At 35.7% G+C, this 26757-nt stretch overlaps 4 protein-coding genes across 6 annotated transcripts; 2 read left to right on the forward strand and 2 right to left on the reverse strand.

Moving 5' to 3' along the window:
- Window positions 1-70: 70 nt before the first annotated feature.
- On the forward strand, window positions 71-12666 carry LOC147276842 (phox domain-containing protein). Of its 2 annotated transcripts, none has more exons than XM_086252828.1 (15): window positions 71-457; window positions 785-1190; window positions 1284-1461; window positions 1548-1687; window positions 2134-2983; window positions 3146-3246; window positions 3747-3891; window positions 3990-4058; window positions 5962-6007; window positions 7134-7582; window positions 8684-8763; window positions 9469-9604; window positions 10994-11168; window positions 11773-11855; window positions 11975-12666. In XM_086252828.1, exons 1-15 carry the CDS (start codon window positions 358-360, stop codon window positions 12095-12097), a joined length of 3081 nt encoding a protein of 1026 aa, XP_086108954.1. In that variant the 5' UTR covers window positions 71-357; the 3' UTR covers window positions 12098-12666. The 2 variants fall into 2 exon arrangements, with proteins under 2 accessions (XP_086108954.1, XP_086108955.1); XM_086252829.1 differs by having other exon boundaries at window positions 72-457; window positions 7137-7582.
- Window positions 12667-14256: 1590 nt separating this feature from the next.
- Window positions 14257-18487, forward strand: LOC147276843 (uncharacterized). Of its 2 annotated transcripts, XR_015123744.1 has the most exons (6): window positions 14257-14611; window positions 14753-14989; window positions 16329-16412; window positions 16704-16833; window positions 17174-17452; window positions 18367-18487. XR_015123744.1 is itself a non-coding variant. In XM_086252845.1 (5 exons), the coding sequence occupies exons 1-5, from the start codon at window positions 14349-14351 to the stop codon at window positions 17375-17377; spliced, it is 918 nt and encodes a 305-aa protein (XP_086108971.1). In that variant the 5' UTR covers window positions 14257-14348; the 3' UTR covers window positions 17378-17545. The 2 variants fall into 2 exon arrangements, 1 of the variants encoding a protein (XP_086108971.1); XM_086252845.1 differs by lacking the exon at window positions 18367-18487 and having other exon boundaries at window positions 17174-17545.
- Window positions 18179-20234, reverse strand: LOC147276844 (uncharacterized). Its single transcript, XM_086252847.1, has 4 exons — window positions 20134-20234; window positions 19470-19816; window positions 18757-18864; window positions 18179-18636 (listed from the first exon to the last, which is right to left on the reverse strand). Exons 2-4 carry the CDS (start codon window positions 19782-19784, stop codon window positions 18358-18360), a joined length of 702 nt encoding a protein of 233 aa, XP_086108973.1. The 5' UTR covers window positions 19785-19816; window positions 20134-20234; the 3' UTR covers window positions 18179-18357.
- Window positions 20235-21933: 1699 nt separating this feature from the next.
- Window positions 21934-24808, reverse strand: LOC147276845 (wall-associated receptor kinase-like 1). Its single transcript, XM_086252830.1, has 3 exons — window positions 23809-24808; window positions 23405-23524; window positions 21934-23180 (listed from the first exon to the last, which is right to left on the reverse strand). The coding sequence occupies exons 1-3, from the start codon at window positions 24806-24808 to the stop codon at window positions 21934-21936; spliced, it is 2367 nt and encodes a 788-aa protein (XP_086108956.1).
- Window positions 24809-26757: the final 1949 nt, after the last annotated feature.

Genomic DNA, 26757 nt, shown 5'->3' on the forward strand with positions numbered 1-26757 from the left:
TTATCTTCCCATTTGGCACGTAAACCAGCGCAGACTTTACTATATATAGACTATATAGTACAAAAATAAATCGAAATCGAAATTAAAATAAAGAAACGAACTCACGGAAATTAAACAAAGAAAAAAAAAAAACAAATTCCAGATACTCTTCTTCTCCTCTGTAGGTCCGAAAGCAATTTCTGAGAGAGAGAGAGAGAGAGCTGACGAGAGCCAAACAAAACCCTAGATTCCAGGGTTTCAGGGTCCACATTCGATCTTGTTGAAGTTGTAGGAGGATTTGATTCGAATTTCTGTAATTTGATTCACTTTTAGCGAATTCTGTAATTTTACTCGAATTTTAGGGTTTTGGGGAACAAGATGAAGGCCATACGGACCATACAAGATCTGATCGATGAGGTTAAGCTCCGAACGGTGTGGTGGTTCCTGTTTATCTTCGCCGTTTCGTACTTCCTCTCCCGTAAGTGCCCTCAAATTGATTGAATTGGGTCTTTGTTTGTTTGTTTACGAATTTGCTGTAGTTCATCAAATTGTTGTTTTCTGCGGAGTTTTGATGGTTTCTTGATTATATCAGTAGCTTATTGATAACTCTTTGTTTGGCTTCTAAGAAACTGGTGGATAAGAATTAAATGGAAAGATAATGTTTATTTAGACTCAGCTAAAGCCAAATGCTTATTTAGATGCTGTGGGTGTTGTGAAAATTTCATGATTTTCTTGAAAATGTTCTCATTTTTTTACTCTTAGAACAGTGTTTTTCCTGACTCCAATTCTTTGTCATTCACCACAGATACAAGTAAATCAATGTGGATGAATGTACCCATTGCAATTTTATTGGTTTCAGCATTACGTATTCTATTAAATGAGGTGGACTTCCATTGGAAGGGTCAAAGACCTGTTCGTCTGCAAACATATTTGTCTCATTTGGAGAAGAAACAGTTGTCCATAAATGATTCACGCCTTTCTACTGCAATTCCGCCAATGAAATGGAAAAGGAAAATTGGGTCTCGAATCGTAGAGGATGCGATGAAAGATTTTATTGACAAAATTATGAAGGATTTCGTCATTGATTTGTGGTATTCAGATATAACACCAGACATGGAGGCTCCAGATCACATACGTGCGATAATCATGGATGCTCTTGGTGAGGTATCCAGAAGAGCTAAAGAGATAAACCTTGTTGACTTGCTAACAAGGTAGTCCCATTTCTTTAGAAGTGAACCATTTGCAAGCTGTTAAGAAGCTTTTATCATTAAAGCAACATAATTAATGGCGGTCTAATGTTTCAGGGATATAATTGATTTAATAGGGGATCATTTCGAGCTTTTCAGAAGAAACCACGCTGCTATAGGTCGTGATGTTATGAAAACATTGTCTTCAGAGCAGAGAGATGAAAGGATAAAACATCATCTCATGGCTTCCAAGGAGCTCCATCCTGCACTAATATCACCTGAGAGTGAGTACAAGGTGTGAGTGGAGTGTTCTTACAGAAATATGTTTTATTTTTGGATCTTATCTCTTGGATTCAGGTTAATGCTTTTTATCTTCCATAGGTTCTTCAGCGGCTAATGGGTGGAGTCATAGCTGTGGTTCTAAGACCGCGAGAAGCTCAATGTCCAGTGATTCGATCTATTGCCAGAGAACTATTAGCAAGTTTGGTAATTCAACCTGTTATGAATCTCGCGAGTCCTGGGTATGTTATTGAATATTTTGTTTGAATGTTATGTTATCATTCTTTTGCTTCTTTAGAATTTTTTTTTTCCTGTCTAGAGGCTGTTAAATTCTCTTAAAAGGGATTTCGATAGAACTATTTACAAGCATAGCATGTAGTATTTATAGAAATTATTTAATGGTGGCCTGGGCTAATCCTTAATTTTATTTTTCTCCAGATCAGATATTTAAACATCAATTACGGAATTGTGGTTGATCCATAATTATTATTTTATCATGATCCAAATTTGGATGTCATGAGTTAGAGCTTATAGAACATCTAATCATACTGGTGGGTGTATATGCGTAGAACATCATAATAATGAATGTGCCTCCAATTTTTCAGGAAAAAAGTTACATATTTTTACATGCCTCTCTCCTTCATTACCAAAATCTAGCCATTTTTACTTACAATTTTTCTTTAATCAGGAATATCAACGAGGTGATTGAATATATTTTGATAGCCCTTAAAGATGAAATTGCTAAAGGACTAGGTGGTGATCAGTCAACTGCAGAGGGTGGACATGATCATGAATCTCCATCGAGGAAATGTGCAACCTTTAATCAAAGGACTGATATGATATTGGCTAAAACTGATAACCACAGAGAAGTGTCCTTGGATTATAACACATTTCAGGAAGATCCTTTGCAGCTGCGGCCTGCTGATTGGGCACGAGTGCTGGAGGCTGCGACGCAGAGAAGGACTGAAGTTCTTACTCCTGAAAATCTTGAAAACATGTGGACAAAAGGGAGAAATTATAAAAAGAAAGAGCACAAGAAAATGATAGCAGGAGTTCGGGAACCTATACCTAAGGGTTTTGGAGTTGATAGTGCTGTACCTGCTAGAAATTCAGGGAAAGAAATGCTAGCTAACAGGCATGAAATTTCTACTGGAATGGAAGATAGACCTATTCTGAAGCAAACACTTGAAACAAGTTTTGATACTCAATTAAGTGATGGGACCAAAAGAGAGTCACAGTTATCTTCAGATCCCAAAGAGGAATCATATACTGAGGGTGGGAGTCTTGTTGATGAATTGGAGAACACTAGAAATACTGCCGATAATGGAAATAAAAGTAGGCTTAAAAGATCAAATAGCACTTCTGCTTTGAAAATCCAACCTGACACAAAAAAGGCATTTACACAAGGTGGAGGGTCCATCATTTCAGAGTTCTATACCCCTGAGTTTGGCAGGCATAGAGAAGAGCATATTGGTAAGAGTGCCTCGGATATGGTAGTCCACAGTGTGGGACAACAAGTTCCCAAGCTCAGGTGCCGGGTAAGCATTCTTCTGATGAAATTTGATGGAATAGAGAAACTTGGGAAATGACCTAGCTAAAATCTTAGGAATTCAAGAGTTAAACTATTGCAGCTTCTTGAGCACTGAAATATGTTGTATCGCACAATCCAAGTTTCATTTTTGTCCTATTTGTCTCAACAGGTTATGGGAGCATACTTTGAGAAACTTGGGTCAAAATCTTTTGCAGTTTATTCAATTGCAGTGACAGATGCAGAAAACAGAACTTGGTTTGTGAAAAGAAGGTTTCATTCTCATCTATATATAACAGGATTACTCCGTTTTACTTTATTTAGTCACACATGTAATCCTTCTCTATGGAGGGCATCTTTATTTTAAGAAAAGCAAGGGCCAAATTGTTTTGGAATTTTTTAGGTTTCCATTCAATGATGATCATTGCAGAAATTAGCTAAATTGAAAGTTGTTTAGGCCATTTGATTATCATCATAGTAATTTCTATGTTTATCGGAAACATTGTGTTCGTCTATTTATTTGACGACAATTAGATGACCAAACAGTTTCAAATGTTAAAGTCATTGGACTGCATTGTGGGGTGGTTTCATGATGTGGTCCATTTCTTAAAATAAAGACATTCCTCATTAGAAAAGGAGATTTATATATATATATATATATATGATCTTAATTATGTTAAAAAAGTTTCTGAAGTCTCTATGCCAGCATTACCTGGTCTGCATATGGATTTTTCCTTTTTTTTTTTTTTTTTCAATTTTTATTTTATCTTCAGATATAGGAATTTTGAGCGATTACATCGCCATCTTAAAGACATTCCAAATTACACATTGCATTTGCCCCCCAAAAGAATATTTTCATCAAGCACAGAGGATGCTTTTGTTCATCAGCGATGTATTCAGCTCGACAAATATCTGCAGGTACAATGTAGATTCTTCACTGTATTTCTTCTACTGCCTCCCCAATTCCTCACTTTATTTTTTCTCCCTGTTGCTTTAATTGTGTTATATTTTCCCAGGATCTCTTGTCAATAGCTAATGTTGCAGAACAGCATGAAGTGTGGGATTTTTTAAGTGGTTCCTCAAAGGTATTCATCTTCATGACGTAGATTTTTTGTGTTAGAGCTTAGATGACCACATATATATATATATATAGAGGAGTGCTCTAAAACTAACTAGTTAGCAAGTTAATACGAGACTAACCATGCTTTTGGGACCACCACATAACTAATCTCATAATCCGAACCTTCAATTATTTAGGTCATACTTCAAAGATTATCATTACAAAAAATCAACTAAATCGAAAATCATTTAGTTATCTAATTGAGATCTAATAAATAGACGATCAATGTTTTCGATAAAAACATATAAATAGTTGTTGTTATAATCAAATGACTAAATGACTTCCGATTTTGGAGATTTTTTTACAGGGATGATCTTTGAAGTAGGGCCTAAAAAATAGATGGTTCGAATTTTAAGATTACATTGTGTAGTGGGCCCAACATGGTAATTAGTTTTGTATTAACTTACTAACAAATTAGTTTTAGAGCATTCTTGATATATATATGTTTCTCTGTCTTTGTGCACAATAATTATCTTGCACATGATCCAATTTCTTTCATCAAAGTCAAACACTTTGACAAAGAAAACATGGAGAAGAGAGAAGGGATTAATTGAGGCGGGAGTCCAAGAATGTCTAGTATTTCAAAAGAGAACATCATAGCAGAAAAGAATTCTAAGTCTTTCAGCAATAGATGAAAATGATAGGAAAATAAAAAGAAGCTAAAAACTAGTCAGAATGAAGACTTCCTGTGCACCAAATGAAAAAAATGAAAAAAGAGTTCTAAAATGGTAAACCTCGCTCTCTCTCTCTCTCTCTCGTTTTGTTTTCCAAATTAAAATAGGTGACAGGGTTATGGACTAAGAACTGGGAAAATTTATTATTTTATGAAGATTTTAAAGGATATTGGGTTTATTTGTTCCTTGTCATATTTTCCCTAATAATTTGGTTTGTCCCTATGCCCTCTTTTTTAGGATAAGGGGTTGTTGGTTTGGGGCTGATCCCTTTGTGTAATTTAGGATCTCTGTCAATTAGGTTTCAAGTAAGCTTTATGCTGCCGGACCACAAAACCCATTTCAACCCAGCACCGCCCATGCTTTGCTCTGTAACTCACCCTGGAATATGAAATTCTTTGCTAGATGTTTCGTTCTTGTTTATTTTTAATTTCTTTCTCAATTTAGTTGGTGCACCATATAACATATATGTGTATCCCCTATTTATATTTTTGCTCTCAGCAGTCTTTCTCTAGTCATGATGAAGTCAAAAATATTGTTGAGGGTGAACTAGCAGAGCTAATACTATACCATGAAAAAAATAAAGAGAAAGCATCTGAGGCTGGCATAAGTGGTGTGGAGGGAGTGGGAAAAAGGTTATGATTAGGATGCGTCACAGTTTGATCCTATCCAATGTACAAATAAAAAAAATACCAGAAGGCGGGTAAAGGGAAGAGAAAAGGGTTTGAAAGTATGACCAGTCCCTCACCCTATGGCTATATCTTTAATTAATGTACAAAGGGGAAAAGTGCGACAATACCCTTAGGCATGTAAAAACTGAAAATGAGATAAATATAAACAGTGAGGTAAACAGAAGCAACAGGATAAGTATAACCACACATGTGAACAAGTATCGAATACAAAAATTGAGGTGGGCCAAATGATACTAGTTAAATCTGTAAAGCTCCAACAGATGCTGTTCTTTAGTACACTCTTGATGTGTCTAATATAAATGAATGCAGTCAGACTCAGAACCTCAAACTCACAGAGTTGTCTGAATTCATCCCTTTTGCCCATGGAGTCAGCCTCATTCCTCTCTCACTGGAACTAACACACAAATACAAATATATACATATGTTTTTTGTTTTTTTTTTTTTTTAGTGTAAAAGCTTATAATTATCTGAATGTTCTAAACAATATCTTTTACTTTTGTTTTAGAATTACTCTTTTGGAAAATCTCCCTCGGTGATGAGAACTCTTGCAGGTACGTGGTTTTCTTGTTGGTTTTTGCATCTTTGCAGTTGATATTTCTGGGGCGTCCCTGTTTACATTCATAAATTAGTACGGATTAAACACACACATATTTTGGCTTGCAAGTTATCAGCTATATTGGTTCTTGATGCATTATAATTGCTTTTTAGTTTTAGGAGTATCGATATATACTGTCATTTTCTGCTACTTGGATTAGAAATTTGTTGACCTTAATTTTTTCTTAATAAACATTAGAAGTTATTGAAAATATAAAGAAGAATGCATGCATGGGACACATGAAGAATTTGAGAGAACCCATGGAGAAATCATGTTGACAAGTTTTACGAAGTTACTTTATGATAGATGGTTGTAATTATGTGATGGTTATCAGTATAAAAAATCCATTAGGTGTTGATGTGAGCAAATGAGGAGTCTTTCCCATGAGATTTGTGCATACTCCAGTAAGATTCAGTTTTTTAACTCGGATTTCTGAAGCAGTGGATAATTTGAGAAAGAGTTTCTTTCTTTCTTTTATTTGGGTGGGGAGGAGTGTGGGTAGGAATAAATTTCTTAAAATGAGGACATCCTCATAAGAGAAAGAGCATATCTTTTTATACTTTCAACATAGTTATTTGTACGTCATCGTTGCTTACTAATAATGTACTATTTTAGTTTTCTTTCTGAAAAGGAGTTGCTCTGCTGCGTCCAGCATATATTTTTCAGAGGCTCAGAACAAGTTTTAACTCATACATTATAGACTATGAAATATCTCATTATAGGATATCCATTCAAAGGAAATTGTTCTAACTGCTAAGTAATTATCTAGTGTGTACATTAGCTTTGTGCTTTATTTTCTTTATACAGATAATATCTAGAAACAAAAGTCTCCATTGCCAACATATTTCTGAGAAAGCCATTTGTAAAAAAACCTTAACATGGCATTTTCTAACATTCTGAGATCATTAATCGATCCTCTCCAAAATTGCTCATGGTCCTAAATCCTAATTGCTTTCTTTTGGATTTAATGTGGATCTGTCTGCTTTATCTAATGTTATGGCATTTTCTTATATTTGCTAAACACTTTTTGAGATTTTTTTTATTAAATGTCTTCATGGTTCATTTTTTTTATTTGATTAAAGCAGTCAATGTGGATGATGCTGTGGACGATATTGTACGCCAGTTCAAAGGGGTTTCAGATGGCTTAATGCGTAAAGTTGTTGGTTCACCCACTTCTGAGGCGTCATCTTCAATTCCTGGATGGAACTTGTCCTGGAATGCAGATGAGACAAGTGAACATGTTTCTAGGCAAAATACAGCGGAAACAACAAATAGCTTTTCTGATGATGAGGCAGGTGACAAAGTTAAAAGTTGTGACCCCGAGGAAGTCAGATCTAGTACGCAAGAAAATGGGTGGCATTCAGACAATGAATTGAACTCCAAGGGTTATCCACATCGGGTTAGACACTCGAGGAGCTTAGGTTTGAAGAAGAATAATGATTTAACTGTGAAATCTGGGGTTAGTGAGGGTGCCCTTCCTGCAGCAAATTTTCCATTAAATTTGGAGGATCCAGTTGGAATGCCACCTGAGGTATTTCAAGTTTCATCTGAGTTCATTCTCTTTAAGCATTAGTTCACTGTCATGATACTTGTATCCTAAAATTCTTTAGTTGATTGTGATTAATAATTTTTTCTTGGTTGTTGAAGTTTCTTTTAGCATGTAAGCCACCACTAGACTGCTAACTAGTGTTTGACCTAGTCAAAATTGGACATTGTGTCTCTAAGAAGTATCTTAATAAGAGTTATTACCATTATTATTGTTTTTGTTACAGTTGTTTTGAGAGTTGGATGCACATATGCTGAATCTTTAGATGATTGAAGATGTACTGAAGAATATGGCTTTGGTTATGCCAGACTGGTAGAAAAGAATTCATGTTAACCACCTTAAGTACTTTTTTTATAGGAGCCACCTTAAGTTCTTTGGGAAAAGGACTTCTGTAGTTCACTCAATTTATTAGGAAAAGACTTAGGTGAGAGGAGTAGCGTCTTGTAAGAAATCTCCTTCTTTGGTGGCATGTTACACAACTAAACCAAAGTTTTGCTATTTTATATAATAGGAAGTTTATCTTGTTATACATTTTCACTTTCTTTATAATCCTTTGTGAACATTTGATTGGGCTTATTAATTTCTCTACCAAGATGATGTTTCCTATAAAGTATAGGTCTTCTATTTTGTATACAAGACGCCATTTATATTGAATTTAAAATTTAGGATAAGTTTTTTACTGCTGGACCAGAATAATAAAACCTTCATGGGTGTTAAATCTAGATCACCAAGATACTCTCAAAGTTTTCAACCTTACGATATAGGTTGAAGTGTGCTCAAGGCTAGAAATGGTGGTTGTTGCCCATTTGAATACAGCTTAGCTGAAGTTAGCAATGTGCTTCAGGATTTTTGTATGAACATGTAAATCATAAGAAAATAAGATTCTGACTAGTGAGAGGCTGTCATCAAAGTAATTGTGAGTTGCATGTATGAGTTTTAGAATTTTCAGTGAGGGTTATTGGTTTATTTCATAGATTTATATGAGGATCACAATTGTAATCAACATTTTTCTATTAAATAACACTGTTTTGAAGGAACATTTTTTATTGTGTCTAATATGGATGTTTACAACTTGGTTTCTTTCAGTGGACTCCACCCAATGTTAGCGTACCTCTGTTGAATCTAGTGGACAAGATATTTCAGCTTAACAGAAGGGGCTGGCTAAGGTGAGTTGTTCATGCCTTAATTTAGATTTAGATTTATTTTTATTTTAGTCATTGCTGGGAAATCATGGTTTCTTTTTTTCTATTTTTTTTTTCTATTAGTTGTAGGAAATCATGGTATGTATCCTGATGATGTATAAGTCTGTAGTGATTATGCTGTGCTGTTATTGACCAGATGTTTAATTTTAGTATCTTTTTTTTTTTAATGTCTGAGTGTATGTGAGGTATGTATTAAGCTCTAGTAAGTTGGTCTTGGATAAATATTTGGAGACAGCATGCTGTTTTGGTTGCTTTGTTTTTTCTTTTTTGGATAGGAAACTAACTTTATTCAAATAAAGTAGGCAAAGTACAACAGCATTGGCCAGCAGTGGCCAAGCTGTCCACCAACAGAATAGTAAAACACTCTACCATCCAGCTTGTTTTCTTGAAAACATTAAAAGGAAACAACACCATATCTCTCTCTCTCCCTGTGTTCCGATTTATTTGAATTTGGTCTTTCAAGTTAACAACTTTGTGCTTTTCTTGTTAGTGCATGAATAATTTTCTATAATGGTTTTAGCTTCACTAGTGTATGAATATTTTCTATGTTGGAATAGACTATCCTATTATGTAGTTTGTTCTGGCATGGTTCTGCTTTGATTTTAGTGATAAATATTTCTCTTTCTTTTCTAATTGGTCTCTTAGACATGTTTATTTTTGTTGATGCAGACGACAGGTCTTTTGGATGTCAAAACAAATAGTACAGCTAATGATGGAAGATGCTATTGATGACTGGCTCTTGAGGCAGATTCATTGGCTTCGGAGGGAGGATGTTATTGCTTCAGGAATTCGATGGCTTAAAGATGTAAGGACTGAACCAATTTTAAATATTTTCATTTTACTGAAATAGTTAAAAAACATCTTAGAGACGTACAAGCTTTACATGAATACTGCAGAAGAATAGTAATATGGATATTTCTTTGTGCTTACTGTCCACCAAATATATTATGGGATAACTGTTGAATTTAAGCCCTTGAAATCTTTGTTCTTTGATGTAAATTAGACCTAGAACTAGAGATGACTTTCGACAATTGAAAAACAGAAAATAAACAATCACATGCAGCACACACAAACACAAGAGATTTATACTGGTTCGGCAATAAACTTGTGCCTATGTCCAGTTGTGATATCTCCTTAGAGATTCACTGCACTATGGAATAAATTCAGAGATTACAAGGACTTTTTGAAACCCTAGAATCTAAATCCCCTCTGCAGAATACCCTGAAAAAAATCTCTCAATCACTCAGCTCTCTCTTTTCTGGTGCTTGTGTCGAAGACATTCACCTAAACCTAGGGCTGCAGCAACCTATTTATAACTCATAGGTTGCAGCTAACACTTATGTTTCAGCTGGGATTCCTAATCCTAATAGAACTAGGTAATTGGCCTAATTAGCTAATTCTAATTCCTTGTACAATTAGAAATACTCAGAACTCCTTCCTTAACTAGGAAGACCTTGTGCAAGTCCTCTCAGCATTCCTAAAAACTGTACCCCACTAGGAATAACCCAAACTGCTACTTTCCAGATTTTTTATGAGCCAAACACAACAATAACTGTGTTTCTCTTATGTAAATGGAGTCACCTTTTCCTGGGCATTCCTTAGTAGGTTTCTGAAATGGAGTCAGTCCAACCTCTGCAGGCTCAAATCTTGTGCATAACTTTTCCCTTAAATTCTTCATTGGTTTTTATATAAATATTTCAATTGTGATGTTGGCGTTACTCAGCTTGAGAACCTGACAGAAGTTATATCTACATTCAAATGTCATGTAATATTATATGACATTGCTTAAGGGTTCAAACATAAGGCCTTGTATCTATCACATAAATATCACATAAATGTTTTTGTTGAGCAGTAAAAAACAGAACTCCTTGTTGAATGTCCGTTTTTCTTTGTAGTTTATTATCTTCCTACAGTCACATATGGAGGTCTTATTTTTATTTTATTTCTGTATAATTGTCTCTTTGGAGCTTATACACTTTTTACTTACATTTGAAGTGAGCGATTTCATATACTTCTGTTTGATGAATCTTAGTTTGTCCCAAGTCTTATCATCATCATAAATTTAGTGTGTATTTCCTAAATTTATTTTTCAGGTAAAATTCTTCTTGCAGTCAATGGAATAATAATTGAAAAATTTGAAGCGAAAAGAGTCATATGCAAATGTTTGTGCTTGCTAATCATGTATTTCTTTTAGGTTCTGTGGCCCAATGGCACATTCTTCCTTAAAATCGGTAATGCTCAAGACGACACTCAAAACTCTCTTCAAACTATAAGTCAACTTGGTGGCAGTAAGGTCGGTAAACCGGGGTCTTTTGAGCAGCAGCTTGAGGCTGCTCGTAGAGCTAGTGATCTCAAGAAATTGCTCTTTGGTGAGTAATTGATATTATCTCTTTTCTGGTCAATGTTTCTTAGTCTTCCTGTAAAGGTTCTGCTGCCCTGTTTTTTCATTAGCCAATGAAATCTATGTTCCAGAAGTTATGACTGCAGTTTTCCCAGGTTTCTAATAAATGCTTATATTAAATGCCTAGGATAGCAAAATCCTAGTATGCATGAAGCTTCAAATTATGAGAGTTCATTTGACTTTTTTAACTTAGAATAAGGCCTCTTAGTTGTAGGTTAACCACCACGTTCATGTGAAACTTACAATCTCATATGAATAAAAATATACCAAAGAACTGAAATATGCATTCTTTAGGGATCTGAGAATTATATTTCATGAAATAAACGCTCATGTCAGTTATCATAGCCTCATGTCAGGAGAGGTGAAACAAAGTTCTTAGCAGCAGAATTCTGTGACAAATTGTGAATCTTCTGCCCCTTTCTTGTTATACGTACATACATACTTTTTTTTTTAGCCTGATACATTCATATATATAATATTCCATGACTGAAGATTAGAACTACTTGCGTCATTGTCTAGGAAATTACTCTGACTAGTTCATGAAAAACAAAACTGATCCCCACTTCTGACAGATGGAACTCCAACAGCCTTAGTCAGCTTAATTGGGCATAAGCAGTACAGACGCTGTGCAAGAGACATTTATTATTTCACTCAGGTTAGTCTCTCATCCTCTTGCATTGTCTGCTTCAATTTAGTTTGTTAGGTTGTACGAATTCTTCAATGATTCCATCCTCTTCAAACCTACAAGCTGATTGTGAATTATTGTGATTGCAGTCTACTGTCTGCATAAAGCAACTTGCATACGCAATACTTGAATTATCGCTCATATCAATTTTTCCTGAGCTGCGGGATCTTGTTCGTGATATTCATGAGAAGGGTGTCGATCAAACTGTATAGTGAATAGATATACCTGTGTCCACCCTTTCTCTTTGTTGTTGCTGGTTATCTTCCCAATGATCACAAAGCTCAAAATACCGAGGTACTTATCAAGATAAGCAAGACTTGAAGAGTGCATGATTCAGTTTTTTTGGGGTTGCTTGTGGTATTCGTTTTATAGATAAATAGGAACCATGAATTTGAAATTCAAGAAATTCTTTTGGGAATGTGAGAAAGAGGTCTGTGTCTCACTGTCTCTCACATTTCAACTGTACAAAAATGTAGATGTAGGGTGTGTACAGGCATCATCTTTTTTGTGTATATCTTCTGCGTGAGGAAGCCATGCCCTTTTGTCAGGGCATTTGTACAGTTGCGCAGACTCGAGAAATATGATCAGTAATTGTTGATGTCTGTCTTGGGTCTATTTTGGTCTCGATGTATCATTTCATTTAGTGGTGAATGTTTTTTCGCTTTTGACTTATTCAGATTTTTGGGGAACTCAGCTGTTTACATGTCTCAGTTGTTACACTTCCCTTTATCTTGATAAAAAGTTTTGAATAAAAAAGAAAAAATAGAAGAGTTTTTTTTTTAATTATTTTTTTTATTATTATTATTACTAAAGATCTATTGTTCATGAGATTTGAGGTCTAAGACATCATCAAATAATATGCCAAATTAGACCAAATATTATTGATAAATAGTAGAATCTAATAGTTGTACAAATATATTTAAGGGTAAATTATAATTATATACTTCAACTATATATCACTTTTTAACTTAGTTTTTCAAGTTCAACAAGTTGCATTAAGATACACTAACTACAAAACCGTGTCAATTAGGTGTTTCTGTTAGTCTGGCCGTCAAAAAGGCCATGCCATTATCTGATGACGTAATATGCTACTAAAAGGCTTCATTTCAATTTAGTATCTCAACTTTACCATGTTTTTCAAGTTCATACCTTAGGTTAAAAAGTTGCTAATAAATAAATGTTTTTCAGTTTTTATCTCAACTTCACCCCAACTTTTGATTCATCAAATCTTCAACAAAATCAACAATCTTATACTTACTTTGAAGTTATGAATCTCCTCTTTATAACCATATAGACATAATTCAAAAAGGAGCTATGAAACGCGAGATAAGTAGTCATAAATTAGGCTAGTCGAAATTGCCAATTTGTTTGGAAAATTTAGCAGTTTCGGGTATCCTACTTTGTGATCAATTATCTCGGGTTTCATACCTCATTTTTGCATGATTTTTATATGGTTGTAAAGAGGAGATTCATAGCTTCAAAATAAGTATAAGATTGATAATTTTGGTGGAGATTTGATGGGTCAAAAGCTGGGGTGAAGTTGAGATAAAAATTGAAAAACATTTATTTATTTGCAAGTTTTTGAACTTGAGGTATGAACTTGAAAAACATGTTAAAGTTGAGGTTCTAAATTGAAATGAAGTCTTTTAGTGGTGTGCTACGTCATCAGATAATGACTTTTTTGACGGCTAGACTAACAAAGGTATCTAACTGACACGATTTTGTAGTTGGGGTACCTTAATGCAACTTTTTAAATTTGAGATACTAAGTTGAAAAGTAGTATATAGTTGAGATATATAATTGTAATTAACCTTATATTTAATATCACGTAAATTAAAAAAAAAATCTTAACACATACATATCTTTGAAAAAGATAGGTTTAAATACACTAATGTCCTTGAATTTTGATCGATTTCCACTTTTGGGCAAAATAAAACATTTGTAATTTGATGTAACCGTTCCTCATATATCTCACTCCTAAACTCTACATCTTAAACCCTAAGCCCTATACTTTCACACCATTTCGTCTTCTTACATCCCACTCATATCTTCCTTTCTTTATTATCTATTAGTTAAGGTAAACAAGTTGCTTAAGATATCGATGATATGCCAACATACATATTTATACAATAGTTAAAATTTACATATCTCTTGTTGTATACAATATGTGAGACACACATGTTTTATTTTGTTCTTACTAAACACTTGAATCGAAATTTAAAGACTCAATTGTGACGTTTTAAACTCGAGGAACTAGAAAGATAAATCGGTCTTAGTGTATAATTCTAAAAAGTAATTTTTCTAAAAAAATTCCATCTGTCCAAAAAACACGTGTCAATCTCTCATTCCTTTGCAGCAGATTCCCGCCACTATTAACCTTCTCCATCTCAGACTCTCTCACACGCCCACAGACTGCCTCTTTCGTACACAAAGCCGTTTCATTTTCACAGTCGAGCGCTGACGATGGTGGAGGGTCGGAGAAAGCGAGGCCGACCCAACTCTAAAGAGAACGCCGGTGAAGGAACCCCAGATAATGGAACTGCAGAGGTTTCAGGGTACGAGCAGTTCAGGGACCAAAGGATCAGAGAGAACAAGGAGAGGATGCAGAAGCTGGGCATTTTGGACCTTTCACTGAAGCTCAAGTCCAAAGCTGCCCCTCCGAAACGTCCCCAGGCCAAAACCCACCACCCAATTCCCATTTCTGGGTCCCCAAGGCGCTCTTCTAGGTAACCCACTGTCATTTTCCTTTATTTTTTATGACCTTGTTTGGGTTCCAGGAAAATGCAAAAGAAAAAAGTAGGAAAGGGTACAAGGCATTTTCGAAAAGTGTGATTTTTTTTTTTTTAAATGGGGGTTTTTTTTTTTAGGTTGAAGACTGTGGCCCCAGTGATTTATGTGGAAAAAAGGCCTAAAGGGAAGAGAGAGTTCTCACAGAGTGTTGAGATTTATATAAAGGAGGGTTCAAAGCTAGAGATTTATACAGAAGAGCATGAGAAGCTGTTGGGGGATTGTGTGACAAACTGGACCCTTTCTGTGGATGGCTATGGGGAAGATGGGAAGCGCATATATGATGGGGTTAATGGAGAAACTTGCCACCAATGCAGGTAGGTCATGGCTCATGTGGGTTTCTTGCTTTTCTTATAAGTATTGCATGTTATAAAGATGACTCACTTTGTTTGTCCTAATGAATGGATAAATAGAATTATTATTTTAGATGTTTATTGGTGAAGGGAGCAATTTTGACATCCACATGTAATCCACATAGAAATCCTATATGGAAATTCTGTATAATCGAGCAATCCTATATGCCAATACCATGATCAGCAATCCATTATGTCGATCTTATATGCCAATCCTATATGCATACATGGGATTGGCATATAGGATTGCCTGTATAGGATTTCATGCGGACCACATGTGAATGCCATGCATATGAATGTGAGAATTATTCTTGGTAAAGGCATAAATCACTCATTCGACAATCACTTCTCTTGAACTCTGAAATTTTTTCATAGTTTATTCTGATTAGTTGAACCAACTTAATTGACTATCTGGTAGTGATAATCTGAACAATGAGATAAAAGTTTAACATGTCAAGTTAAGCATAGCATTTCAGATTTTAGAAACTATCTAACTGTCAGTATACAAGCTTAGCCAAGTCATGTTACATGGATTGACAGAGTTCTGTCAAGTGGCTAGTTTGACATTTGAATCAGTATCGGTAATGGATTCCCTGAGCACCAGAGTCCAGAAAGATTGCAGTTCGGATTCGAGTAAGAATCGCAAACTGATGTAATTTTTTTTTCCCGTTTTATCCAGTGCTTCTTCGGGGCCGTTCCAAAACATTTTCGTAAAACTTATCTTATAGTTTCCATTGTTCTATCGTTTTACTCCACAATTACTTTAGAACCATTTCAAGTTTGTTACCTTTTTTGGCTTTAAGCTTTCAGTTCATCAAATTACTTATATATAGATGAGAATGTAGTCTTAAAAGAAGTCTTGTCATTGCTATGCGAATTATGCTTCCTATTGAAATTTGCAATACATCAGATGCTCTTCCAATGGATTTGTTCCTTTCTATTCTTCTTCCTTGAGTCTGGCAGTGCATAGGTTGGTTCTTGCAGCAATCTTATTCATGGTTATATTATTCTTCTATATTCTTAAGTAATTTTTTTTTTTCTGAATATAAATTTGACAAAAGATATTAGGGATCCAAGATGATTGAGGGAGATCATCCATATGATATATAACCCAACAGATGATGGTACCTTCTCAAGTGTATAGCAGAAGTGCTTAAATTTACTATTATACTGGGTTCATTATTTAAATATTACAATATATTCATCATGTTTTATTTGAAAATTGAGCTTACTTTTTACTTGTTACTTAAAGGTCTCCTTTCACTTGGTAAAGTATACTTGGAGATGACATGTTTCCTTGCAGGCAGAAAACTCTTGGCCAGCATACACATTGCAGCAAATGCGACTTGGTCCAAGGGCAGTTATGTGGAGATTGCTTATACATGAGGTAAATCTTTATAAATTACTTCCTGAAAAGTAACATTTTTTTAATGTTCAATTCTTACCTAAATCATGTGGATGAAAAACTTGTGCATGGTACCTTGAGGACAACTGACTAAAAGACCGCAGTTGTTGGTTGATGGTCATTAATGAATGAAAGATTGTACATGTAATGAAAGAAAGATTCTTATGCATGTCATTAATTTAGTTGTTATCCAAAGAACTAGTGTAGCAAACTTTATTGTCTTTTGTAATGAACGTTGATGGTCATAGCATTGAATTTTACTGACTTCCACAGATATGGAGAGAATGTGATTGAAGCCAACCAAAATCCTGATTGGATTTGCCCTGTTTGTCGGGGCATCTGCAACTGCAGTCTCTGCCGTCAAGCAAATGGGTGGGAACCCACCGGTAACCTGTATAGAAAGGTTAACCCTATCACCCTTACGCATGCATGTATTTATGGACATTATATAATTTGATTTAATACTCTTCTCTTCCAGCATGGCCCCCACAATTTCTCAGTTGATACTCTTAGGTCCTTGCATGCACGCCTTAATGGGTTCCTATTATCTTTTCAAAAAAGAAAAAAAAAAAAAAAAGGAGAAAAGCATGCATTACGACACACACATGGTCACACACTTAAATACGTACAAACATGCATTCATTCAATCCATGGTTTGGGCATTGTAGTTTTTGTACTTAATAGAAAGACCAAGGCAACAATTAACATGGGGAACCAATGGCTAAATTTTGTCCACTTATCAGGTCTTAAAACTGGGGTACAAGTCTGTGGCACATTATCTTATTCAAACCCGTGGTTCCCAAATAAACTCAGAAACCTCAGTTGCAGAGGTTGTTGATTCGAATGATGTGGGTAACCCAGACGCTGCTTCTGCTGTTGCTGGTGATGCTGTTGATGGTGAGGCAAAGGACAAGCCAAGAAGGAGTACAAGGGTGAGCAGGAACTAAATATTTCTTGATTATAAATTGCCGGACATGAAGCCTGCTCTTAATACAAACTAGTCCTGGATCAACTGGTGAAAGGTTGGGAGACACCAAACACTTTTGAGCACAAATAGTCCTTTTTTATTATCAGGACAACTAATATAGTGCAGCTATTATTTTTGTGGAGTTACTGAATTTCCTTAAATTGTCTTCCTGTATACTTGGGAGCATCGGTAATATCTAGACTTTTGATAGATCATACATAGGATCAGCCAGGTTGCTGGTTTTGCAAATGAAAAGAAGTGATATTTCAGAACTTTTTCTTACTTGCTCTGTTTTTCTTCACTATCACCAATACTTGATACCCGTACACGAAAGGTAAAAATCTTGTAATGCTGGATCTAGAATTGTGAAAGTCACCGGGAAAGGGAATTCACTTATGGTGGGATCAAATGTAGTGGAGTGGTATGCAAATTATTATCAAAGATTAAAGTTGCATCTGCAAGCACCTTAATGTTCATTAAATCCATTCTTATATTTGCAAGTAAGAATGTTCCATAAAAGTATTTGCCAAAACTGCATTCCTTTTCTTAGACATGATGTGCCATGTTGACTTTGTACAGGTTACAAACTTTTCCCTACTTGGTTTACTGGTTCAAGTAACAAAATCTGTAAGAGCCATGCATATTCTATGCAGTGCAGACTCTTAAACAAGGATTAAGAAGTTTAAATACCATTCTCGTGTAATGCATAACTCTTCACTTGATGAAATTACAAAGTTCAGTATAGGCTACCAGTGAGAAGATTAATTCTTTCATTACAAGCACTCACATCATTAAACAGTTCATTACATTAGAGAAAAACTATAGCCTCTGGTGGTTTTTCATGAATGGTTGGGCATGATGTCGTGGCAGAACTATCTCACCCAAGTTTTTCTCATTACGATAACCATATAAGCTTGTGAGCTTGGAAACCATTGCATCAGCATAATACCAGTTGCATGGTCACTGCAGAAGATTGGAGAAGAGGCCATACAGTGAGAACCGTCGAAGATTTTTCACCTCATACCATGAATTGAGCACTTCAAGATGCTTGTCTGTTCCTGAGAATGTCAACTGTATGCTTAAATTGCAGTCAAAAGACCCACCACCGCTTTTGCACTTTGAGTTTGGGACTGCACAGTCTTCGTTGTTGAGGCAGACAGAATAATCCCCAGAGCATGCATTACACCCAAATTTCTTCCAGTACAAGTTTTGAAGAGTACCCCCCTGGAATTCAAGTACCTGTGGAATGAATGAAACACAAGTCCAATACTGATATGTGAGAGAGAGAGAGAGAGAGAGAGAGAGAGAGAGAGAGAGAGAGAGAGAGAGAGAGAGTCATGTCTGATTAAATGGGTGTACCAAGGTGAAACTGGTTATGGTGTGTGAGTTATCTGCAACCAATATTGGGAGTGATCTTGCTGCATACTTGCGCCCAGCAAATGCTACCATGTACCCACCAGCCATAACCTGAGGAAATTCATGAGATCTCATCACTAACTCTTACTCAAAAAATTGTAAAAATAATCTGACTCAAGTGACAGGTATAATATCCATCATTGGTAAGAACCGAACTAGAATATAAAATTACCATTCACATTAGCAGCTATATAATTACAGTGGGTTTTGACATCTTTGAACAATTTCCCTTCTATGCTATATAGTGTAGATTAGAGTAATTAAATCTGCTAGAGAAGTGGCATAATCAAGTTTTAGACCATTAAAATGAATGCAGGTATCACCCCAAAACAAAAATGTAGTTGCAAATTCAGAATTTGGTGTTCAAAAACTTCAAATGTGACAGAAACCAATTGGTAATTTTGTGAATGCAAATTTAGAAACATAGCAGTTTCGGATATACTACGTGACAATGTTACTTTTTTTTTTTTTCCATAATTGTGCTAAATCTCAACTTACTTACCGCATAATTTGGTGACTCTAGTATTATTACATTCAATTATTCTAGAAACAGAAGTATCCGAATGACATAAAGAGCAAGATCTTATATCAATACTCCAAAAAAACCTATACATCATCCAACCACACTTAGCTAATTAAGTACACGAATTACATACCGGATTGAAGGTGCTACTGTTGATGGTGAGGAAAGAGATCTCATCAACTTTGGGCCTAAACACAGCAAGTTGGGCATTACTTCCACTTCCTGAGAGGGGAAGGCGCTTATCACAGGGTGAAAGTTGAGACTCATTGAAAAAGAATGAATCTTTTTTTGAAAATGCAAGGCCAAAAGTGAACCCATCCCATCTCTGGATTTTTGTATCCGAGCATGGATCATAAACATTGTTTGAATCAATTGCATCCACAGCAAACATATTCATCATCAACAACATGGCAATCGTCATCTTTTTCGCTGTTATTGTGCCCATCATGGACAGGTTGATCTTCACCTTCACCAATTAATCTGAATCAATAAGAAGAAAAATCAGTGACCACTTGCCAAGATACATTGGTTGCCAATATTGTAAACAAAGAAGTATGACTCTTCTGGCGATTAATACAATGCTCATAGCATGACAAAATAACTAATATAAAATATATAGAGAAAAACAAGAAAAATTGGGTTTGTCAACCACACAATAGCATTAATTTCAACAAAACCCAACAATTTTTTTTTTTTCAAAAAAAAAAAAAGAAGAAAAAGCACCCTTTGTCAAAATTCATCAATAAACAATACATATAGGAATGAAAAAATTGACATTCAAAAGAACCAAAACGTACCAAGATCCAAAATGGTGATGGATGTTCTTCCAAAGATCACAAAGTTCTCTGTTTCTGTACGTGAATTCTATGTAAATTACATCAATGCTTAAGCAACTAAACGTGGAAAACAAACATCCATGCAAATGGGTTTATGAATTTCAAGAACCTCGGACGAACGATTAATTATTTTATTTTTTGTAAAAGATATTAAAAGTGATTATATGATGGTGGCGTTTTGGTTTTGTGTTGTTTAATTGGAATTTTGTTCCTCCGAGACGCGCCAAACGGTTATCCCGGCAGTCCAGTCGGATCTTGTCTAAGAAACGGTTATGGGAGTTGGTGCTGCTTACGTGGCAAATTTTCACCAAAAAAAAAAAGGTGAAATGAAGTAAAATAATAGAGAACGTTGAAAGACTTGGAAGTTCCATGATCAGATAAGTTCATACATTTTAATTTTGGCAAATGACACTTTTGGTTCTTATATTTTTATGAAATTTTTACTTTAGTATTGTACTTTTGTTTTTGGTGATTTTAATCATGTAATTTTTGTATGATAGTAATTAAGTCCAAATAGTTAACATCGTTTAAATTGTTGATGAAAAATCTGACCTAATAGCACATGCTTCACACATGAGTGACATTTCGAATCTTTTAGTCCACCTAGATGCTTATTTAAGCCCCTCCTCACCATTTAACATATTTAGTTTGACATTAAAACTTCTTATTTTTCCTTATTGATTACGTATAAGTGCAAGTATGAGCTTATATAGACATTCAAGTGAAGTAAAATCTCTCAAATGTCACTCAAGTATAATACACGTCAAGTTTTCCATTATCAATTTAAATGAGATTAACGATTTGGACTTAATTGCTATCGTATTGAAAGTACATAATTAAAATTGCCAAAATTAAAAGAACATAACCAAAGTGAAAATTTCATGAAAGTACAGGAATCAAAAGTGTCATTGGCCTTTAATTTTTGTTGCAGATTAGTTATAACGAGATGCGGGGGATGCCAAGTTCTGCTTGCCGTTTCTCTCTGAGCGCAGGGGTGCCATCGAATATCTCATCCGAACAATGACGGAGGAAAACCAATGTTTTCTCGATTTGCCCTCGTCATAGTTGCTTTTGATTTTGGCAGCGTCTCGATCATCTACCACCCCAGTCAGCTTCCTCTTGATTTCTTGAACATGATGGTGGTCTTCAATTGTTCATCGGACCACCACAATTGCCAAATCGAAACTCTAAAGGTCGGCGACTTTTCCTCTTTTGTCTGGCAAATCCAATGGTGATTTTGGGCAATTAAGGGTATAAATTCAATCCTCTTAACCTCCTCTTGCTTTTGGGTGGATTGAATTTAGTTAATTTTGTAGGAATTGAAAATCACAGTTTGTTGATGTGGACTGAATTCTGAGTGACCATTTCTTCCTCTCCCCAGTCAAGGCCTATTCTGAACCGTCGTACCGAGATGACACCTCCGGTATACCGACCACCGGTTTACCAAATTTCTGGTCTCGATCTCGGTAGTGATGGAGGCTGATCGACAGGGTGACTCGGTTCGGTATCCAGTTTGAGCTTCTCGACTCGGTAATCGAACCAAACCCACCCCTAAGTTTATCACTGTGAATTGTGTACTTGGGTGTGAGCATCGTGAGTAAATGGGGCATTGAGAGTAGATAAGACTTTAATTTAAAAAAAATATAGTATATTATATGAGTGTGTTCCATAAAGTCCTGCGATATATTATTCAAATAAAAGATATGGGTACTCTTGCTGATTAACCCAAAAGAAGAACATACATTACAAGAAATATTTGATTCACCATGTCTTGAAAGATAATCGTGGAAGTTCAAGTAATGATGAAGTAGGATCATCACCATCCCGGTCCCAAGCTGACCCGGTTCCTGTTGAAGTTGAAACAACATCCCAATGCTCAATACATTTATTTTCGACAAATTCCACCCCTTCATAATCTTTTTGAGCATTAGAAGTGTTTTTCGTGGACATTTGGATGGCCTCCAAGTCGGCTGTTATCTCTCTCATTGTAGGGCGCTTCCTTCCTTTCAAATTCAAACACCTTCTTGCAAGTTTAGCAACTACCCTGATCTCTGTTTCAGAGCCCTCCTTCATAACTCCGGAATCAATAATGTCAAATAGACGATCTTCCTCCATCGAATTAATGAAATATGTGACAAGACTTCTGTATTCTTCTTCTTCTTCTTCTCCTGTCGATCTTGTTACTGCACGAACTGGTTTTTGTCCAGTCAAGAGCTCAACAAGAACAACACCGAAGCTATACACATCACTTTTCTCCGTAAATTGGCTTGATTGGAAGTATTCAGGGTCCAAGTAACCAAATGTGCCATGTGCAAGTGTGGTCAGGTGGGTTTGACCAATGACAATTGATCTTGAAGTTCCAAAGTCAGCAACTTTTGCTCTGTATTTTTCATCTAACAGTATGTTTGTAGACTTGATATCTCTGTGATAAATAGGAAAGGAAGCTGCAGAGTGTAAGTAGGACAGAGCTCCTGCAATTTCTGCGGCAATTCGTAAACGCATTTCCCATTTAAGTGTAAACTCTTCAATTTGGCCTTGGATATACTGAGAAAGGGTTCCATTTGGTATGAACTCATAAACCAAAAGAGGAACTTCTGTCTCTAAACAACAACCCAATATTTTAACCACATTTCTGTGGTTGATTTGTGAAAGAATCACAACCTCATTGATGAATTCTGAAAGTTGGCCTTCATGAACTATTCTAGACTTTTTTACAGCAACAATTTGTCCATTTGTCAACATTCCTTTGTAAACTGTACCTTGGCCTCCCTGGCCAAGAATTCTGTTGACATTGAAATTATCAGTAGACTTCTCTAACTCATTTGATTTGAACAACTTGATTTTTTCAACATTAACTTCACCTGACGATAATTGTTGTTCCAATAATAAACCACCATTTCGCTTGAAAAACTTTTTCTTGCGTTTATTGTCATTCATTTTCTTTATGAGTCTGTATCCCAACCATGAACCAGTAAGTAGTAATACTGGTCCAAGTCCCATTCCAAGGCCTGCACAATTCAATATGAAATGATCGACAAATGAAGAAAATAACTTTGATTTTAAGTTGTCAGAGACTCAGAGGTTAACTAGTGACCTTAGTTTTTTTTCATATTTAATAAACCAGTGAGCTTGTTCATATTATAATTTGCATTAAATTGAACATCTTTCGCATTAAATCATAAGGCTCTTACATTTAAATAAATTCTGTAGCAGTACTGTTTTATGGCCATACCTTTAAGGGCCCATTTGAGAGTAGTCATATTATATCGGGAGCAATGGTAACCCCCATAATCATTCACACACTTGCTGCCGGCCAAGCATAGGTTAGGAAGATATGCGCATTCATCAATATCTGAAATATAATGTCAAAAAAACAAAAAAAAAATGAAATGATAAAGATCATGCATGAAAATTTGCATAACTTAACATTTATGATTATTGACTGTTAGACTTCCAAAGTTGTGGCGATTGACATAACCCTCAATCCGTGAATTTTCAAATAGAAAATGCTAGAGGTCACCCAAATGGAGCTCACCTCTATTAGAAAGATGGTACATTTAGATGGTACCCCTAACATTACCTTTTTCAAATATATGGATCTTAAATTAAGATGGTAGCTATAGCTAGAGAGTTTACCTTTGCAAGATCGGCGAAGATAGGGGTTTCCTTCAAAGCCATCAGGGCAGTAACAATAAAACGTTGCGGACATATGAAATGACGTAAAGAAGTGAGTGGAAGATTGATCTACTTTGCAATAAGGTGTTGGATCATGCCTGGAAGGCTTTCTTTCCATGAGAGATCTAAAGATGTCGGTTGAAGTACTGAATTGTAAGCCCCATTCCAGCACCACAGGGACCTTGTCCATAGTCTCGACGGCTCTTGATGAAGTGTTCTGAATCCATTCTCGGTCCACCAGGAATGCATAGTTAGTCTTATCTTCATAGATTGTTGGAACGTGGATCGAGCAATCCACACTCGATGTATTTGCATGTAGTATGTGAGTAGTGATAGCTGTAAGATTTGGTGGGATGGTGGTCTGGCAACAGTTGATACCATTGCAGCTGCCATCATAGTTTGGCTTTCCCTCTTGATAATCATTACAAATGGACCTACATCCACCAACGATATACCCACCATTATTGTGATCATAATCAACATCTTGGATATAATCATCATTTGAGCTGATCACAACGGCAAGGAAGCCGCAACTCACTGCAGTGAACACATTGTATCTCTGAGAGAAGACGAAAAAGCTTCCGGTCAAATTTGCCACTAATTCGCTACCTTGATCATTTGTGGCGTTGGCCTTGCACAAAAAAGTAACGGGGCTGTTAACCCGAAGCGTGCCATTGATAGAAATATCCAGCACCTCCAATTGGGCAAGCCTCAAGAAAGGCTTGTGCCCGGTAGTCTTGTTGCAGTCTATTTGAAACCATTCGTTTAAGTAACAATCCTTTTTTGGTCCAACCCCGAAAGGGTATGGGATGCTAACATCTCCGCAATGCGTTGTGCAATTCGGCATTGACATCGGTGCTACTGCTTCTGCTCCTGATGCTGGTGTAGCTGTAGCACTGCTTGTGCGCCATAACAACACAAAAACTATGAATGTCATATGTTGTTCAACTAGCAATTGCATTGCATTGTAATGCATTCCTCTGCTTCTTCCTCTGTTTCTCAGTTGCTGTTTGCTAAGAAGGTAGTAAAGCAAATTAATGATTATCAAGCTTTCCTTATATAAAGAAAAGAGATTGGTGAATTAGAAAATTAAAATGACATAAGAAAAGACATTTTATAACTTAGTGCTTGTCTTATCTTCTCCATACCATCGAAGAAAAGGGAACAAGTGGGTACGTAGGGTCCTTTCCTTTTGTAGTTTGTGTGGAAATTATACATATATTGGCCGTCTTGATTGACCGGTAATTCTTGATTAGTATTAGAGGTGTGAAATGGGACCGCACGAGCACGAAACAGGTTAGACGGCACAAGCATTACACATGCATGTGTTGGGATCGGTTGAATTTTTTAACCCAGTAGGCACGGCACGAGCATGAAATTGGGCTGAATTATGCACAACTCATTTAACCTTGTTTTTACATTTTTAAAGAACTTTTCAACAAAAAAATTCGTTTTTCCAAGCAAAAAAATATTAATATTTAGTTATAAGAAAGAAAAAATGACATAAAACAAGTTTTCTAACCCTAAAAAGATCAAAAGAAAATAGGCTTGTGGGGCAGCCTGTTTAAGGCATGACACAAGCATGAAAGGGCTATAGAATGTGAATCATGACCTAGGTTTTAATTATTTGGGTTGGTACAAACACGACATGATTATTAAAATAATTGAAATATCTCTTAAGACCGTCATTTGACCTTAATATTGCAGTATCTCCTTAAAATAATTGTGATTTTAGTCCCTAAATACAACCGGCCAAACGAAAAAGTAACCCTACATTAGATTGTCACACCATACCATACCATTATAAGCTAACATGCTATGTAGGATGGGAGAACAAAAGTTACTAAAATTGTAGGGTTGTAGGTAATATGTCTTTGTCACAGACCATTGTTTACTTCAAAGAATCACACTACATTTACATAGCTAATGTGACGTGCAACATGCATGTCTTTGTAAGTTGAACACTTCAACATCATCTATTTACTTCTCCATTGCTATATTTAAGCAAAAAACCAATGACTGACCCAATGACCTTTAAACTTTGTCCAATTTAAGGAACTTGCCACTTTAACCCTTCTGCATTCTGCAGAACACCAATAATAAAACATGATTGATCTCCATGGCATTAGAATGCTTTTTAACTGCGTTTTCTTCTTGGACAACACTTCAGTCTCTTTTTCTCTCATTTCTCTCTTCTCCTCTTGCATCAATCTCAGTTTTTTTTTTTTTTTTTTTCTCAAGAATATCATCATTTTTTCTGCCACTTTCATCAAGCTACCAGTTCTCATTCTGCAAATTCGATCGGGTGATCTATCTCTAACCCTCTACTTACTCCCTCTTATATTTGGATTCCGCAAACTTAATTTCGTTTATTCTTTCTTTCAATCTCAGAACTATAAAATACAATCTTAGCTGCTTGGAAGTGACTTGGTTAATTTGATGGAGTGTTTTGTTTTCTCCATGGCATTATACATTATATGTTTTATGAACTGGGTTTTCTTCTGGGTTGATTTAGTTTCTTGTTTTTGGCTTCGTGTTACTTATTAGGCTTTGTTAGGCTTTGTCTTTGGTACATTCGGGGGCCAAAGGCATATTTGCTTGCACTATTGATTAGTAAGAGTTTTAAGTCCGAATCTCTAGCATGAAACACACATATTACCTTCATATAACACAGAGGCACATATGAATTAGAGGCATATGCTTTGCACACATGTATTTTTATATAACTATAAGTAAGAACATATAGCACGATGATGACTAAAAGAAGAGAACGTTAAGTAACTATTAATGTATAAAAATTAAAAAAATCTATTGTATTCAGTTGCGTTTTAGGCTTTTAGCTAATGAAATGAGAGAGATATTTTTGTATCTGCAAGTTTTCATTTTTCTTTTCTTAGTTACCAAACAGAT

The sequence above is a fragment of the Dryas octopetala genome, chromosome 8 (genome assembly GCF_963921425.1).
Source record: "Dryas octopetala chromosome 8, drDryOcto1.1, whole genome shotgun sequence".
In the NCBI taxonomy this organism is placed as follows: Eukaryota; Viridiplantae; Streptophyta; class Magnoliopsida; order Rosales; family Rosaceae; genus Dryas; species Dryas octopetala.

Excerpts from the sequence above, each read along its gene's own strand:
- LOC147276845 (XM_086252830.1), bottom strand. The coding sequence starts at position 24,808 with ATGCAATTGCTAGTTGAACAACATATGACATTCATAGTTTTTGTGTTG. Across the intron at positions 23,525-23,808 it reads TCTTCGCCGATCTTGCAAAG|ATATTGATGAATGCGCATAT; the intron begins GTAAACTCTCTA and ends ATTATATTTCAG. Across the intron at positions 23,181-23,404 it reads TCTCAAATGGGCCCTTAAAG|GCCTTGGAATGGGACTTGGA; the intron begins GTATGGCCATAA and ends TGAATTGTGCAG.
- LOC147276842 (XM_086252828.1), top strand. The coding sequence starts at position 358 with ATGAAGGCCATACGGACCATACAAGATCTGATCGATGAGGTTAAGCTC. Across the intron at positions 2,984-3,145 it reads TTCCCAAGCTCAGGTGCCGG|GTTATGGGAGCATACTTTGA; the intron begins GTAAGCATTCTT and ends TTGTCTCAACAG. Across the intron at positions 3,247-3,746 it reads ACTTGGTTTGTGAAAAGAAG|ATATAGGAATTTTGAGCGAT; the intron begins GTTTCATTCTCA and ends TTTTATCTTCAG.
- LOC147276843 (XM_086252845.1), top strand. The coding sequence starts at position 14,349 with ATGGTGGAGGGTCGGAGAAAGCGAGGCCGACCCAACTCTAAAGAGAAC. Across the intron at positions 14,612-14,752 it reads TCCCCAAGGCGCTCTTCTAG|GTTGAAGACTGTGGCCCCAG; the intron begins GTAACCCACTGT and ends TTTTTTTTTTAG. Across the intron at positions 14,990-16,328 it reads GAAACTTGCCACCAATGCAG|GCAGAAAACTCTTGGCCAGC; the intron begins GTAGGTCATGGC and ends GTTTCCTTGCAG.
- LOC147276844 (XM_086252847.1), bottom strand. The coding sequence starts at position 19,784 with ATGATGGGCACAATAACAGCGAAAAAGATGACGATTGCCATGTTGTTG. Across the intron at positions 18,865-19,469 it reads ACAGTAGCACCTTCAATCCG|GTTATGGCTGGTGGGTACAT; the intron begins GTATGTAATTCG and ends GAATTTCCTCAG. Across the intron at positions 18,637-18,756 it reads CCATAACCAGTTTCACCTTG|GTACTTGAATTCCAGGGGGG; the intron begins GTACACCCATTT and ends TTCATTCCACAG.